Genomic DNA, 15,135 nt, shown 5'->3' with positions numbered 1-15,135 from the left:
TGTTCTCTATAGTTAAGAGTCTGTTTCTTGGTTTGACTCTCCTTTATTTCCCCTATGATCATTTGTTTTGTTTCTTAAATTCCACATATGAGTGAAATCATATGGTATTTGTCTTTCTCTGACCAACTTATTTCCCTTAGCATTATACTCTCAAATTCCATCCACCTCATTACAAATGGCAAGATTTCATTCTTTTTGACGGCTGAGTAATATTCCTGTGTATGTGTCTGTGTGTGTGTGTGTGTGTGTGTGTGTATGTATACCACATCTTTTTTATCCATTCATCAGTTGCTGGACATTTGGGCTCTTTCCATAATTGGCTATTCTAGATAATACTGCTGTAAACATGAGGGTGCATGTATCTCTTCGAATTAGTATTTTTGTGTTATTTGGGTAAATACCTAGTAGTACGATTGCTGGATCATAAGGTAATTCTTTTTTTTCTTTCTTTCTTTCTTTTTCTTTCTTTCTTTCTTTCTTTCTTTCTTTCTTTCTTTCTTTCTCTTTCTTTCTTTCTTTCTTTCTTTCTTTCTTTCTTTCTTTCTTTCTTTCTTTCTTTCTTCCTTCCTTCCTTCCTTCCTTCCTTCCTTCCTTCCTTTCCTTCTTTTTCTTCTTCTTCTTTTTTTTTTTAAGAGAGGTGGGGAGGGGCAGAGGCAGAGGGAGAGAGAGAATCTCAAAGGAGACTCTGGAGCCCCATGCAGGGCTCAATCTCACAACACTGAGATCATGACCTGAGCTGAAATCAAGAGTCTGACATTTAACCAACTGAACCACCCAGGCGCCCCAGGGTAGTTCTATTTTTAACTTTTTGAGGAACCTCCATACTGTTTTCCAGAGTGGCTGCACCAGTTTGCATTCCCACCAAGTGTGAGAGGGTTCCCCTTTCTCCACATCCTCACCAACACATGTTGTTTCTTGTTTAATTTTAGCCATTCTGGGGTGTCTGGGTGGCTCAGTCAGTTAAGCGTCTGCTTTCAGCTCAGGTCACGATCCTGCGGTCCTGGGATTGAGCCCTGCATCCGGCTCCCTGCTCAGCAGGGAGTCTGCTTCTCTCTCTTCCTCTGCTGCTCCCTTTTTCTCTGTCAAATAAATAAATAAAATCTTTAAAAAAATTTTTAGCCATTCTGACAGGTGTGAAATGATATCTCATTGTTGTTTTGATTTGCATTTCCCTGATGATGAGTGATGTTGAGCATCTTTTCATGTGTCTGTTGGCCATCTGGATGTCTTCTTTGGAGAAAGGTCTATTCGTGTCTTCTGCCCATTTTTTAAGTGGATTATTTGTTTTTTGGGTATTGAGTTTGGTAAGTTCTTTATATATTTTGGATACTAGCCCTTTATCAGACGTGCCATTCACTCTCACTTCCTAACCCACCATCTTATCCTCACTGCAAACAAGCCAGCCTCTTCCTTCATGAGAGGAAGTGCTTTAACTTCCTCCCTGCCCTGACCTTTTCTCCTTTCTCAAATCTAGCTATATCTCCTGCATCCAAATTTATAACCACTCTCTGTGCCTTGTATTCCATTTTTTCCTGACTTTTTAGGGACCTCAGGTCCTAGAAATACCTTACCTTGCCTGGGTCCTCAACTTCCCTTTTTTTCTCTTCTAGCTTCCTTCTCTTGGCCTGGGACCTTTCCTTGTGTGTGCTCAGGCCTCCTCCACCCTTCCCTCTACCTCCCATCACCCGACATTGCTGTGAACCAGCACAGCTAAGCTGGGAAAAAATAGTCCACATAGTGTCCCCACTTCCTTGCCATCCCATACACGCCTGCTTTTCCTTCTGACCATCTGAGCAGCCCTTCCCAGGCTCCTCTGAAGGCTCTTTTCCAGGAGTTTATTTCTCCAGCTTATTACCATACATCCCAGTGAATGATTTTCAGTGGTCCCAAACTTCTATGCCTTTTCACCTGCTCTCACCTCTGCTTGGAACATCTTTCTCCTCCTTTTATGTCTTTATACTCCTACACCTCTCTCCAAGGCTCAGGTCAGTTTTCAGCATCTGTGCAGCCTCTGCTGGAGCCATCAGAGGTTTGGTTCCCTTTTTATTTTCTTGTGTCATCCTCTGCTTCCATTTGCTCTTCAACACACATTACATGTAATGCCAGTTTAACACCTACAACAACTCTTTGAGGCAAGTACTATTATTATCTCACGTATACAGATGGGAAAACAAACCTAGATGCAGTAAGTAACTTTGTTCAAAGTTATAGAGCATTAAGTGAAAAGTACAGCTTTGAACTCAGGCAGTCTTACTCTAGAACCCACATGTTTAACACCCCACCACCACCATGTTCCACCCTTAGCCTCTGAATTTGTCGAATGAATGAAGGAGTGTTAGTCTTTTCCTTAAAAAATGGATCAAAATTGAAACAAGTTTAAATTTCATAGCATAGATTTTCAAAACTGCCAAGGCAGAACAAACCTAAATAAGGCCATGACATTCTCAAGGAAGAAGAAAATTAAGTTGGGGAATGATAATAACAATATGTAACAAAGTTCAGGATTCAGAAAGCTCTTTGGCTTCATCATCTTATTTAATCAACCTGAGAAATATATTACGATTCCATTTTACACATGGGCAATCTGAGGCTAGAATAACCAGCACCAGGATCCTGGGCTTTATATTCTATTTCTTCTTGGTACTGGCCCTCAGGTCTGATCTGATATAGAAGAGTAAATTGGGAGTATGGTAGCTTCTTTGAAAGAAAAACTAGGAAAGTTTTACACTATTATTAACTACTTATTTACACAAGATTTCTAATAGAGTATGGGATCAATTTCTAGACCTGAGGGGCCACACCCAAGGATGCCATAATCTTTTAGGAGCTCTACTACAAAAGTGCCAGAGCTAGGATATACCTGTCTAAAACCTGTTCTTAGAAAAAGTCAACCTCCACGTCTGTATATAATTCATCCAGAGGTGGTTTTTATATGGTTCCCTCACGCATTTCCTTCAACAGTAGTCCAATATATTGCATAAGAGTTTAAAGAGCTCTTGAGTAGGAATCCGTAGTTGGTTTTAGAAGAATTTCTGAATTCCCTAAAAGTTATATTCAGAAATACATGTGCAAATAGGGGTGCCTGGGTGGCTCAGTCAGTTAAGCATCTGACTCTTGATTTCAGCTCAAATCATGATCTCAGGGTCATGAGATCAACCCCCCCCCCCGCCCCAGCTCAGCAAGGAGTCTGCTTGAGATTCTCTCTCTCTCCCTCTCCCTGTGCTCCTCCCCACCCCTCGCTTACCTGTGCGGGAGTGAGCTCTTTCTCTCTAAAATAAATATATAAACCTTTTTTAAAAATACATATGCAAATGAGCACATTAGTTTAAAAAATTATCACATACTTTATTTTTGGGGGAGAGGGTCTACAGCTTTCAACAGATTATCAAAGCCCTACTCCCCCTGCTCCAAGATTAAGAGCCATTATTTTAGTGATGGAAGCTAATTTTGATACTGGTCTAAAACCAAGACACATTATAAAGAAACTCTGTTCCCTCCTTCCCAATACCACAACCACTATTTTCCCCTTCCCTATCATACCATACCTACATTAAAGAATTTTATGTTCTCAACCACAGTTTGAATTTTCCACACCATTGTTGCCCAGATAATAGAGAGGTGCCTGGAAGAAAATATAGAAAGCACAGCAATTCATTTTTTAGAACAGATTTTACATCCCATAAGAGTTTTAACTGGCATCATTTTAGGTTTTTTTTTTTTAAATTTTAAGTAATCTCTAAGCCCAATGTGGGGCTCAAACTCATGACCCAGAGATCAACACTCACATGCTCTATATGCCCTTAACTGGCATCATTTTATTTTTTTTAAGATTTTATTTATTTATTTGAAAGAGAGAGAGCATGAGTGAGCAGGGTGAGGGGCAGAGGGAGAGGCAGACTCCCCACTGAACAGGCAGACTCCTTGCTGAGCAGGGATCCCAACTGGACTGGACTTGGGATCCCAGGAGCCTGGGATCATGACCTGAGCTGAAGGCAGACACTTAACTGACTGAGCCACCCAGGTGCCCCAAATGGCATCATTTTAAACTACATGTTTTCCCTGAACTAACAGCAACTGAAAGTATTTTGGGGGCTTGAAGAGAAGTCAACTAGGGATTGAAATGTAACTTTTGAGTAGAGCTGTGTTATCTAGTAGGCAGATGAAGCATGTGCTATTAAGGCATTAGCAAAGCCTGAGCGATCCATTTTTTGAAAATAATACATATTTTAAAATATATTAGCCACAGGAAAAAAGTAATAACCACAGGTAAAATTAGAACCATGCTGGATTTTCTTTTGCTTGTTATACTCTTAGTTCTGTTTAACTTTTCATTAAATATGAGGGTGGTGGAGGGTGTCCTTTATCTTTTCAGTGATTAAGGTCTTCTTGGCCTTCCCTTTCATATAATATTCATAATTCTATCCAAAGCCTTTTATTCTCTGTGACTCACAGCAAGATTGTAAGAGAATCCTCAAAATAGAAAATTTAAGAGCAAAGGTATTAGCTTAAGATGAGCCACGCTGTTCTAAATGAACTTATGTTCATCAATTCATTTAAAACTCACAACAACCCTATGAAGTAGGGACCACTCTTAGCCTCCCATTTTATAACTAAGATAATTGTGAGGCTTTTCCAGTAGGAAGAAGAGATGTGGGGGACGGGAGAGGAGCAGGAGTCTCTCCATCCAGGAGAGCGCTGTTCTGCTGTCTTCCCGAGGAGGCGCCCTTCACTCTGAACTCGCTGTGAATGTGATAGACTCTGAATCACTAAGCAACTCTGTTTCTAGAGCTCTGAGCACTTTTTTTCTGGTCTAGGAGTAATTATTTATTTTTTTAAAGATTTTATTTATTTGACAGAGAGAGACACAGCGAGAGAGGGAACACAAGCAGGGGGAGTGGGAGAGGGAGAAGCAGGCCTCCCGTGGAGCAGGGAGCCCGATGAGGGACTCGATCCCATGACGCCGGGATCATGACCTGAGCCACCCAGGCACCCCTAGGAGTAATTATTTATTAAGAGCAAAGTCTATCAGCCCAATGACTCTCTCGCCAGTTTCCAATCTGCTTGTTGGCAGAAATCTCCATCATCCCTGTTAAATAGACCTCATCTTCTCGGAGCCAGCCCTTACCAGAGCACTAGTACCAGGCATTGCACAAGTTTGGGAAACCTTCGCCCTCGTCATCCATTTTACAGGTGGGGTGGGTGTGTGTGTGTGGGTGGGTGTGGGTGTGTGTGTGTGTGTGTGGACAGGCTGCTGGCGGGTGGGCAGACTCTCCAAAATTAATGTTTGAGCAAGGATTTCCGGCATGGTGGACCCAGCACGCGAACCCAGGTGTTGAATGGTGGAAGGGGGAGAGTTATCTAAAAGTAGGGAAACCTCGTAGTGGCACCGGTGACACCGATCCTCGTCAGGGCTCTGACTGCGAGGAAGAGTTAGCTGTTTCTTCTGATTAAAAGAGGAAGCAATACTTTGCCTACGACATCAAACACCCTGGTTCGAAATTGGCGGTTAGGAATCCTGTGCGGCTTTCAAATGCGAGGGGTTGTACCGGAGAGGCAGGAAACAGGAGAGCAAAGTCGCTTCAACCGAGCGAACTCGCTCTGAGACCGCGAGCGTCTCCGTTGGGGGCGGGGGGGAGCGCAGCGCCGGGAGGAGGGCGGAGGGAGGGGGGAGCGGCGGCTGCGGAGGGGCTCAGGGCTCCCTCCCTGCCACGGCTTCGTCAGACACCCCGCGCCAGCCCCCCGGGCGAGCCGCGGAACCGTGACAGCAGAGGCCCCGCGTGGGGCGACTTCAGGGGGTGTCACGTTCACAGCGAGTTCAGAGCGAAGGGCGCCTCCTTGGGAAGACAGCAGAACGGCGCTCTCCTGGATGGAAAGACTCCTGCAGGAGGAGTCGAGGGGCAGAGTCGGGGGGTGGCTTCCGCCGTCCCCGGAGGAGGAGAGAGGAGGGGCGGGCTGGTCACGAGAGGCTGGGGCGGGCCACTGGCGCCCGACCTCGGCGGAGGGAGGGAGGGAGCCAGGGGGCAAGCGCTGGGGAGCAGCATGGAGCCCTCCGCAGACAGGCTGGCCACCGCAGCCGCCCAGGGCCGGGCCGACGAGGTGCGGGCGCTGCTCGCGGCTGGGGTGCCGCCCAACGCGCGGAACCGCCAAGGTCGGAGCCCGATTCAGGTGGGTGAGCCGGCCTGCCGCGGGAGGAGGGGGTGGCGGGCGACTTTGGAGCACAAGCTTTGTAAGGGAGTCGGAACCAGGCCAGCGTTTCGATTCTCGGTAAAGGGGAGACTTCTTGGCGAGTTCTCAGGTGGAGTTTGGAACCGAGACCTCCCCGTGTCCACGTCCTGGGGGCTTAGGAAGCCACGAGGAATGAGGAGGCACGTGGGGTGCAGATCCTTAGAGTGGTGTGGAGATGGGGGGGGTGAACCTATTCGTGTTCATACAGTTCGAGGTATGTTCTTTATCTGATACACGGTTGCGAAAGTTTGCGGTAAAAAGCAAGATTTTAAAGAAATGGAAGGTTTGTTGGGTCCACTAGCCCGGAACTCAGATCCCCGAAGGGAGCTGATCATCTTCTCTTCTGGGGGGGGGGCGGAGGGGGATTGCAGTGGAAACCTTCTGCTGTGTAATTTGAATAAATATCAGTTGAAATTATTCAGAAGCAACTATATATTGTGTTTATTTTTACTTTAACCAAGTAAAGAAAATATATGCTTGTTCTAAGAATTTAGGTAATACAGGCATATGAAGAAAAACTTTAGTGTGATCTTGCCTGAAATAATGTCGTCAATTTAGTCACCATTTTGAAGGTATCTCTTATAATTTTTGTTATTTTTAACTTGCTTGCTATAGATTAACTTATTTGGGACAGAGTTTTCAATTCCTCACTGTTCAAAAATGTCGTTTCTCCCCTCCTCACTCCAGTTGTGTGTAGGGGTGGGGGTGGGGGGGTGTTCAGCATTTGTGGTTGTTGTTTGCCTTCACTAACTTCCTAAATCCAGGCTAAAAAAAACGATTTCTTCCTGGCAGTCACCACCCTAGTTTTAGTCCCAATGTCCACAGTGATTTCTGATTCTGAAAAATAAAATCTATGTGAAACAAAAGCTTACTGCACAAATTCCAGCATAACAAGACAAAGGAAAGTAATTGTACCTGCCATTTCACAGATTTCACAAGTCAGTCTTCCTTTCCTGAAACTATGCTACATAGGATAAATTTTATACACTTTAAAATACAGATATAAAAAGAAAACCAAAATGCCTTAAAACTTGAGATTATTTGGGATTTGAAGTGCGAAGAGATTTTGAGAGGAGAGAGGCTGTGTGATGGTAGAAGAAAAGCATGAGTCCTTTAAAAAGAATGCATGCATGATTCCTAATTTCTCTAAAATTTTGCTCGGAGACTGTGAGTTTGACCTTGAAGTTCTGGAATATGTTAGAAGAGGCTTTATTTGTTTAAATACAAAAAGAAAAAAGAAAGTTGGATAATTAGATTTAACAATTTTTTTTAATAGGGAAGATAAGAACATAGAGAAAGAGGGGCATGATTTTGGTTTAGAATCCTAACCAAACTTGTGTTTAATATAAAACTAGTTTATAGAAAATTTTAATTAAAGATAATGTCTTATCGAATGGATTTAAGCACTCTACAAATATTCATTTAATTGATTTTTTCTTTTTCCTTTGGATTGCTATTTAGATTTAAATATTTAAATGTTAGGTTTCCTTCCATACTTTAATACTGCAAAATGTAATGAAAACCTTTAAAATCAGTTAAATGATGAAGTACTTCACTGGATAAACACAATGTTTCATCTATTATATTTTCACCTGTATTTTATATATATATATATATATGTGGAAGGTGACTTCTTCTAAGAACAGGTTTTAGACATGTGTTTTCTAGCTCTGGCACTTGCAGTAGAGCTCCCAAAAGATTATGGTATCCTTGGGTGTGGCCCCTTTGTTCTAGAAATTGACACCATAATCTGTTAGAAGTCTTGCATAATTAAGTAAAGGTGTGAGAGCTTTTCCAGTTTTTCTTTTAAAACAGTGAATTGTTCTAATCCACTGAAATAGTTTTTATTTTTGTAGCTGTAATTTGGTTCACTGATATTGTCTCTCTCTTTTTGAAAATTAAATCAGTTTCACTTTCTCCAGACAAGAATCAACCACTATAGTATAACTTATTATGTTTCCTTGGTTTTGAGAAATTAAAAAATTCATCTTCAATACAGAATGAAATGAAAAATAAGGAATTTCTCTTTATACAGTCACTGTTGTCTAGCTAATATAATCACACAATGGTTACCCTAAAAAAGAATTGTCTGTCTTCACTATCCACCATGCAACACTCAAATTTTAAGGTTGCTGTAATTGTGGATACTATTTAAAGATTCCTCTTTGGTAATGACTTTGTTTCAAAGATGATTTATGAACCAAATGAGGGGAGCACCTCCTGTTTAATGAACTCTCAGAGTGTAAACTTGGAAAGTTTCTTTTTTTTTTTTTTGTTTTTAAGATTTTATTTATTTATTTGAGAGAGAGAATGAGAGACAGAGAGCACAAGAGGGAAGAGGGCAGAGGGGGAAGCAGACCCCCCACTGAGCAGGGAGCCCCATGCGGGACTCGATCCCGGGACTCCAGGATCATGACCTGAGCCGAAGGCAGTCGCTTAACCAACTGAGCCACCCAGGCGCCCACTTGGGAAGTTTCTTAGTTTCCTATCTCTGCTGTAACAAATTACCATAACTTTCGTGTCTCAAACCAACCTAAATTTATTATCTTGTAGTTCTGGAGGTCAACAGTCTAAAATGGGTCCACAGGGCTGCTTTTCTTTTGGAAGTTTTAGAGGAGAATCTGTTTCTCTGTCTTTTCCAACTTCTAATGGCCATCAGCATTCCTTGGCTCATGGCCCCTGCATCTTCTCTCTGACCTCCATTCTTAGATCTTTCCTCTGTAACCTTCTTATAAGGAAACCTGTGATTACATTGGACTCCTCCTGACAATTCCCGTTAATCTCCCTCAAAATACTTAATTTAATCACATCTGCCAAATCTCTTCTCCCATGTAAGGTATTATATTCACAGGTTTTAAGTGTGAGGTAGTAGACATCTTTGGGAGCATTATTTAGCTTACCACAAGAAGGAATTTAGGGGCTGGTTAGACAAAGCTCATTTTATACTTAAAGAAAGTGAATTTTAACATTCTGGGAGGCTAAGTGTAGAATAAAAGTTTTACAAAAATTAAAGGTTTGCTGTTTTCATTTTCACTTTTTAACAATTACCTCGTCCTGGGCTTGGATATACAGAAGAAAACCATACAAAATCTCTGGGCCTTACATAATTTTGCATCAAAATGAGGGGGGAAATACAGGAGGTTAGGCTGTAGTTCAAGCCATTTTGTCCCTCACCCTTTTGCTATTGTCTGTGCCTCCGGCAGTGTTCTGTGTGTGGCTGGAACTCAGCAAAAGTTTGGAGAATATAATGGAATTCAGTGTGTACAGAAAAATGAAATGAGTAGGAGAACTGGCTAAGGGAGTTGGTAACTGAAAACAAATAGAGAGTAACTAGACACTTGTGGCTTGCACCGGCATCTGCACGGGGTGGGGGCTTCACAAACAGTTTCTTTAGTCTTGCCCCTGCCACCCGTCCCTGCCCTGACCACTCTGCTCTCTCCGGCAGGTCATGATGATGGGCAGCACCCGCGTGGCCGAGCTGCTGCTGTGCCACGGCGCGGAGCCCAACTGCGCCGACCCTACCACCCTCACCCGACCTGTGCACGACGCGGCCCGGGACGGTTTCCTGGACACGCTCGTGGTGCTGCACCGAGCCGGCGCGCGGCTGGACGTGCGCGATGCCTGGGGCCGCCTGCCCGTGGACCTGGCTGAGGAGCGGGGCCACCGCGCTGTCGCCGGGTACCTGCGCGCAGCCGCGGGGGGCACCGAAGGTGGTAGCCACGCCCTTATGGAAGTTGCGGAAGGTCCCGGCAGGTGAGGGGGCAGATTTAAGAGTTGAAACTCAAGAGAGCTTCTGCAGCCCAGTGCACTCCTTTTTTTCAGAAGAGAACGCTGGCTCCAGGGGAGCAGGGTCTTGGGTCTTGCCTCAGCTCTCGCACTGCCACCCTGTAGGACAACCCCCACTCTCCCAGTCGCACTGCCTCGCTCGGGCTGCGGACAGGAAATAGCCTAGATGGATTTCCACACATTAAAGCCCATCCCACAAACCGTACTCCTATTCCCGCAAACACTCACCCTCCCCAGAGCTCAAGCCCTAGACTGTGGAACAGCGACGACTCCGGAGGCTAGAGGTCTAGTGGCCCCTCTTCCTCCAAACTAGCTGGCAGCAGCATCCATTCAGCTACCCTCAGTTTGCGCATTAGCATACATAGGTAGCTGGACCAACCCTGCTATTTCCAAAAGCATTTGAACGTGGCACCGTCTGGAAGAAATCTGTCACCCCCAACTCTACTGCAAATTTTGACAAAATTCGACCCTCTGCTCTATGCGGTGTTGTTTTCCAGAGCTGCCGAAGGGAGAGAGATCTCTCCAACGCTGGCAGTCTGCACCAGGGATTTGCTACACTCTCTGAGAAACAGAGACCCTCTCTTAAGCTTTTTCTTCTCTGCGAGAGAGATCACTGAGAGAGGGAAGATGGCCATGTGATCCTTGCCTTCTCCTTCTACAACCACAAAGCCTTCTTCTCTTGCGGTCCCCTTTCTCCACTTCCACTCCTGCCTGCCTGAAGTACCAACTTTACTGATTTTTTCTGAAGGGAGAACCATATATATATATGAAATTAACACGAATATTTCAGGTAAACCATAACTTCGAAGATACTAAGATCTATCCCATTTTGGCTCAGAATTGGGGCACGAGACCCTCTAGGATTTAATGGGGCCTGAGAGGACAGAGGGGAGAGGCTTGCTCTGAGCCCTAGACCAGAGATGCAGCGAGTTTTGAGCCTTCGGCGTGGCAAGTTCGAAGATCTCCTTTAGCCTGCCCACCCTCTCTCTCCACCTACTGAAGTTCGCATCCGGACACAGCGCAGGGCGAGGGACCAATCATAGGGCCGGTTGCGCGGCGCAAGAACCGGGAGGAGCTGAAGAGAAGGATTAGGTGACTGAGTCCGGCAACCAGCAAATAAACAGAGTAACCCTTTATAAGCAAAACTACGAGATTTGACCCACGCACACAAGTCCGTCCACTCCTTTCTTCCTCCCCTCCATCCCTCCCTCCTTCTTTCCCTTTATCCTCCTACATAATCAGCTCCACTTTAGATGGGACTTAAAAGTGAATGAGACAAAACAGGAGTTCTGCCCTCATAGAGCTTACATTCTGGGAAACAGACTTTAAGCAATAAACAACGTATTTTCAGACAGTCAGTTTGTGAAACCAATGTGAAGGATAAGAGTGAAGTCTGAATGGGAAGGGGGTTTTAGGGTGGTCAGAGAGCCTGACTGATGAAAAGAGATTAGCTACTGGAGGCAGAAGCACTCTGTACACTTCGTACAAGTGCAAAGACTGTGGCGGTCTAGGACAGAAAGGCCGGCTGGAGCGCGCACACGGCGAGATCACTCGAGAGGACGGTCAAAGAAAGGATACTAGGTCGAAACGTGGATTTTGTTCGAGAAACTTTAGAAAGCCATTAGCGGGTTTGGGAGAGGGAGCCTGGGGAAAAAGACGACAGGACTGGAACCGAATGTCCCTATACTGCCCAGCCGCTCTGGCGCCTCAGGTGCCCTCAGCTTACGCGTGTCGCCAAGTCGCTCTGCGTCAGGTGCAAGAGACCCCTACGGATACGCGAAGAACCTGACGCTGTGTGTGGCATGCCCTCAGCACGCATTATATACCCGGGCTTTCCTGTCGCAAGCCCGCCGGCGGCATGGCCGCGCCCTCCCTGCCCTCGCCTGGCGGGCCTGGAGCTCGGCGAGCCCGAGCAGCCAGCCGCGTAGTGCAGGCGGTATCTGCGGGGCTGGGGAGTCGGGCTGCTGACAGGGTCCAGCCTTGACGGACAGACCCTGTGCTGAGGGGTGGGGATATTGATAAGGCACCAGCGAAGCCGTCTGAGAACCTTGCTCATACGTGTCTGAATACCGGGTGGGAGACTATGAGGGGAAGGAGGGATGGGTCGCACACCCTTCATTTCTAGTTTCTAATGTGTTTTTTCTTTCTGCCCTCTGCAGACAGCCCGGACTTAAAGAATGATTGAGATCTAAAGACACCTCAAAATGGTTTGATCTTCAGTCAACAAGTAAATTACCCCACTCCACCCAACTTGCCTGCCTTCTTAGTTGCCATTTATCAAATAGCGCTTTTTAACACTGTAGACTGCTTCTCCTTCCCCTAGATTTCCATTTGTATTTTCATTTATACATTGTTATAAAAGGTAAAAAAAACAAAAAAAAACACTGTTTCTGCCTTTTTATTATTGGGTTGGAGTTTTCTGGAACTTTAGGCCTATGTGGGCACTTCCTCTTTCCAGCCTCGCAGGCCCCAGGGTGCTGTTGTTGTTACAGACATTTAATGAACTAAGGATATGAAACTTAAATGGGTTACATGGCCTTTCCTGTGTCATACGGCCATCAAGCGGTAGTGCCAGGGTTCACTTAAAAAAAAAAAAAGTGGTTTTTTGTTTACTCATTTGTTCAGTCAACATTTATTGAGCACCTATTATGGCACCTTGCCAGGGGGAGGGAGGAGAAAGACATCAACTAATGAACACACAAACACATGACTAGAAATTTTAACACCAATTTCATTGACTAGAAGGTAGTATTTTTTCCAAAAGATAAATGCATGCCACAGTAAGAGTACACAGCATGGATTGTAAGACTTCTGGATTTCAGATGATAAAATGTCAAGACCTGGGTGTTCAGATGGATGAAATGGGGTAAAAAAGTGGTGAAGAGAAACTCCATGGAGACCTCAGATTGACAGACTCACACTTGGCCTTCCATTACGTATCTGGCAGCAGGAGCTGAGCCTCTCAAGGTTTAGGATATTTTGCTCTAACCTTCGCAGCAAGCATGTGACAGAGCCAGCAGAGCGTGGTCCACAACCACAGAGCCGGCCTGGGGGGTCCTGACAGAGCTGCCCCCCAACTACGCCCCACCCAGCTTTCTGAAACTCCCCCACAGTGGCTCCAGAGGGCTGTGAAGTAGCTACTGACCGTCACCTGAACCAAAAGCAGCTCCAGCTTCTCTACCACAGCAGGGGGAGGAACATGGCTCCAACTTCAGCTGACACACACAGGCCATGCTGCCTCCTCTGCAGTATGGGTACCATACCTTCATGACTTTTTTTTGAGGTGCAATTCATACAACATAAAATTAACAATTTTGAACTGTACAATTTGTTGGCATTTAATAAACTCACAATGTTGTGCAGCCATCACCATTTATTTAGTTCCAAAACATTTCGATCACCTCCAAAGGAGACCCTACACCTATTAAGCATACCCATTAAATCCTCCCTGTCCCCAGGCCCTGGCCACCACTAATCTTCTTTTGTCTCTATGGATTTACCTATTCTGGACATTTCATGTAAGTGGAAGCATACAATATGTTGCCTTTTGTGTCTGGCTTCTTTCATTTAGCTTAATGTGTTTGCTGTTCATCCATGTTGTAGCATGTACCAGGACTTCATTCCTTTTTATGGCTGAGTAGTATTCCATTACTTACTCCATCTCATAATGAATATTTGGGTTGTTTCCACCTTTTAAGTATTGTGACCAGGGCTATATTCGTATACAAGCATTTGTTTGAATACTTTTCAATTCTTTGGGGTATATACCTAGGAGTGGAATGGCTGGGTCATGTAATAGTACTCTGCTTAACTTTTTGAGGAACTGTCAAACTGTTTTCCACAGTAGCTGCCCTATTAAATATTCCCACAACAACATACAAGAGTGGAATAGCTGGGGCCTATTATAGTACTCTGCTTAACTTTTTGAGGAACTGTCAAACTTTTCCACAGTAGCTGCACCAATAAATATTCCCACAACAATATACAAGGGTTCCAATATCTCCACATCCTCAATAACACTTGTTATTTTCTGGGTTTTTTTTTTTTTTTTTTTTTTAGAAGCTATCCTAGTGGGTATAAAGCAGTATCTAATTGTGGGTTTGATTTGCATTTTCTTAATGACTACAGATGTGGAGCATCTTTTCGTGTGTTTATTGGTCATTCACGTATTTTCTTAGGAGAAATGTCTATTCAAGTCCTTTGCCCGTTTTTAAATTGAGTTGTTTTTCTTTTTGTTGTTAAGTTGTAAGAGTTCTTTGTATATTATGGATATTAGACCTTTATCAAACATATGATTTATAAATATTTTCTCTCATTCTATGTGCTGTCATTTCACTTTCTTGATGGTGTCCTTTGATGCACAAAAGACTTTAATTTTGATTGAGTTTGTTTTTCCCTATTGTATAAGGTAGGACTCTAACTTCATTTTTTTCATGTGGATATCCAATTGCCCTAGCACCATTTGTTAAAGAGGCTATTCTTTGCCAATGAATGATCTAGGATCCTTGTCAACTGACTATAGAGGTACTGGTTTATTTCTAGACTCTCAGTTCTATTCCATGAAATATATGTCTGTCTTTACATCAGTTCTACACTATTTGATTACTGTAGCTTTGTAGTATGTTTTGGAAAATGAGAACTGTGAGTACTCCAACTTTGTTCTTTTCCAAAATTATTTTAATCTGTTTTAAGCTTTTATCTGGGGTCGCTTGCAGTTCCATATGCATTTATGGATTAGCTTTCCCATTTCTACCAAAAAAAAAAAAAAAGGCCACTGGGATTTTCATGGGGACTGCATTGTATATGTAGATCATTTTGGGTCCTACTGCCACCTTGACAATATTAAGTCTTCCAATTCATGAACACAGGATGTCTTTCCATTCATTTAGTCTTTAATTCCAGCAATGTTTCATATTTTCAGTGCACAAGTATTGCATGTATTTGGTTAAATTTATTCCTATTTTATTCTGTTTGATGCTACTGAAAACTGAATTGTTTTCTTATTATTTTTTTTTGGACTGTTCATTGTTAATGTATAGAAATACAACTGATTTTGAAGTGTTGATCTTTTATCCTGCAGCTTCACTAAAATTGTTTATTAACCCTAATTGTTTTTTAGTGGAT

The 15,135-nt window shown here is 43.8% G+C and overlaps 1 protein-coding gene across 4 annotated transcripts in view; it reads left to right on the top strand.

Moving 5' to 3' along the window:
* Nucleotides 1-12,393, top strand: part of LOC102727854 (cyclin-dependent kinase inhibitor 2A) — a 28,763-nt gene extending 16,370 nt beyond the window's left edge. For 3 of the 4 annotated variants that reach the window (XM_081803035.1, XM_081803034.1, XM_031041515.2), the window contains exons 2-3: nucleotides 9,671-9,978; nucleotides 12,171-12,393. In XM_081803035.1, coding sequence (XP_081659161.1) covers nucleotides 9,674-9,978; nucleotides 12,171-12,192 — 327 coding nt within the window. In that variant the 5' untranslated portion in view covers nucleotides 9,671-9,673 and the 3' untranslated portion in view covers nucleotides 12,193-12,393. Of the gene's footprint in view, nucleotides 1-5,997; nucleotides 6,166-9,670; nucleotides 9,979-12,170 lie in introns of those variants that run through there. The other variant, XM_031041513.2, reaches the window with a different exon arrangement.
* Nucleotides 12,394-15,135: the final 2,742 nt, after the last annotated feature.

Source organism: Leptonychotes weddellii, chromosome 14 (assembly GCF_054177405.1).
Source record: "Leptonychotes weddellii isolate Sample4059 chromosome 14, ASM5417740v2, whole genome shotgun sequence".
NCBI classification, from domain to species: domain Eukaryota; kingdom Metazoa; phylum Chordata; class Mammalia; order Carnivora; family Phocidae; genus Leptonychotes; species Leptonychotes weddellii.
This window is presented reverse-complemented; position numbering and strand designations above follow the sequence as displayed.